The following is a 2,584-nucleotide window of genomic DNA, read 5'->3' as shown; positions in this document are numbered from 1 at the left end:
ACACACACACACACACACACACACACACACACACACACACTCACTCACTCACTCACAAACGCTCCCATTAGAGGAGGAGGAACAACTCCGGAACACAAGCCATTATTCAGCACACACACACACACACTCCTCTGGGGTCTGCAAGTGTGTGTGTGTGTGTATATAGTTACACAAGGTGATATTGTGACACAGGATACACACTTTAACAGATGACCTGCTACAGCCCAGAATGTGTGTGTGTGTGACATTAGCTGAACGTCTTTAAACCGTTAACAACCACCACACAGAACAAACCTATTATGGTAATACCATAGTACTGCATGATTACTATATTTATGGTACTTACTTGTTACTTAAAAAAATGCGTATTATCATCATTAAAACAGCAGATAAAACACTGAACTGCCTGACGCCATTTCGAAAATAAACATCCTTAAAAACATCCACCTGTTGATTTTAACATGAACAAAAATGGATGTTGCATATGGATTTGCGTGATGTCTATAACACTTACATTAACCTAAATCACCATGTGATCAAATCATCATTGCAAAGAAAAACACATCCGTCTTCATAATCTGTCATTAAAAAGTAAAATCGCGCTGCACCTCTGAAACGACTTTCTATTTCTGATGACATCATCAGTTCCTCGTTTCCTATTGGGTAACGCTTCAGGAGGAAAACTGACTGCTGAAATAAGGCTTTAAAAGAGAAGAACTACAAAAATATATAAAATAGTCAGCTAGTTAGTAGTTGGAGTCACCTAATAATTACATTACAAAAAATATCCACATCCACCTGTTGCTTTTACCATTAACAAAAAGTACCACGGTATATGTTTTTGGACATACTGTCATCTGGACATCTAAATGGACTCAAATCATCATATTGTGCTCAAATCATTATTGCAAAGAAACACATTTGTCGTCTTAATCTTAAACGATTTTTCTTTCCAGCTGACATCACCATTCCCTCTTTTCCTATTGGATAACGCTTCAGGAGGAAAACTGAGTGCTTTAAAAGAGAACTACAACAACAACAAAAAAAACACATTCAAAAACAAATAAGAGATAGATAGATAGATAGATAAAATAGGTTGTGATGTGTTTCATATTGACTTTAATTGTTTTACTGAATCAAACATGGTTCAGGTAGAAAATCTTCTAGAAAACATCCACCTGTTGCTTTTACCGCTAAGCACCATGATATTATACTGGTTTCTGTAACATACCACGGTAGGGAACATGTTATGCCCAAAAGCAAAACAAAAAGACATGAACTTTCTTTTATTCCTCGTGCTTTTAAATTGTTTTATAGATTACCTATCTGTGGTGTTTTGAACAGGTTATTTTTGACACATTTCAGGTTGTGCTTCTAAGAGAAAAAGTAACTGTTCTTTTTTTTGTGCTGCAATAACCTGCCTTGTCAAACTTTAAAAATAAAACTAAACTAAACTAATGTTAAAGGGTTAGTTCACCCAAAAATGAAAATTAGACTGCGTTTTACTCACTCTCAAGGCATCCTAGGTGTATATGACTTTCTTCTTTCAGACGAATCCAATCGGAGTTATATTAAAAATTGTCTTTGATCTTTCAAGCTGTTTAATGCCACTCAGCGGGTGTTGCATTGCTTCAGTCCAAAAGAAGTTAAATAAAAAGCGTCCATCCATAAAAAAAGTGTCTCACATGGCTCCGGGGGGTGAACAAAGGCCTTCTGTAGCGAATCGATGCGTTTTTGGATGAAAAATATCCATAATCAAAACGTAATAATCACTTTAATAGCAGCTCCGGGAGGATGTCGTATGAGGTCAGTGTTGTGCATGCGCCGCTCAGAAGTGATGAACACGGAAGCGCAGCGGAGAGATCAAAACAAAACAACAGTCACTAACAGGGCTGTACAGTGCTGTACAGACATATATGTCGCACGTGCTATGAAAAAACTGGTCTGTGCGATGAATAAATTTACCACTGTAGCACGCGTGCGATACAGTTTTGCATGTTCATAACACAACCGATTAATAGTGTGAAGTGATTTCTTGTGCTTGTTTGTGTGTGTGAGATTGATTATACTTGGTAGTCAGGGGTGTGCGATATGACGATTTTTGATCGTGGACTATTAAAATGTCTCCATGATCTGCTTTTGAAGAAATATTGTAGTATCTGCTACAGCGCACATTCTATCAGCTGCAGTTCTGCCGCCTCCCTCCGTCTCAATATACTGTACAACGCCACATGCATTCACATCAGTGTTAACTCAGCGGTAGAGTTACTCTCACGGGACACTGCACTTATGCGCAATCACAAAACTACATTATTTCCATCTGCTTTAAAGCAATACCGGTTAAACCTTTAATTCACGTGCTGTTCTGAATGCGCTTTTTCTGAGCTTGTACTCATGAAGCGATGGCCTATGCTACAAAACTTTCAACCTCTGTAGCACCAGTGCTATGTGAAAAAAAAGTTAACGTACAGCCCTGACTAATTAGAAGTACAAAAGAGGATTTGTAACGAAGAATGTTGGAGGATTTCGATATAAGCCAAGAGGAGACTGGTTTTCCTTTGCTAAAGTAAGGAAACTTTGCTTC

At 38.0% G+C, this 2,584-nt stretch overlaps 1 protein-coding gene across 1 annotated transcript in view; it reads right to left on the bottom strand.

The window, feature by feature from the left end:
* mtpn (myotrophin) overlaps positions 1-2,584 on the bottom strand; it is an 18,553-nt gene that overhangs the window by 11,652 nt on the left and 4,317 nt on the right. The window contains exon 2 of the mRNA XM_016452174.1: positions 967-1,027. Within this exon, the coding sequence (XP_016307660.1) occupies positions 967-1,027 (61 nt within the window). The remainder of the gene's footprint in view (positions 1-966; positions 1,028-2,584) is intronic.

This window comes from Sinocyclocheilus anshuiensis, unplaced genomic scaffold (genome assembly GCF_001515605.1).
Source record: "Sinocyclocheilus anshuiensis isolate Anshui unplaced genomic scaffold, SAMN03320099.WGS_v1.1 scaffold1543, whole genome shotgun sequence".
NCBI lineage: Eukaryota > Metazoa > Chordata > Actinopteri > Cypriniformes > Cyprinidae > Sinocyclocheilus > Sinocyclocheilus anshuiensis.
This window is presented reverse-complemented; position numbering and strand designations above follow the sequence as displayed.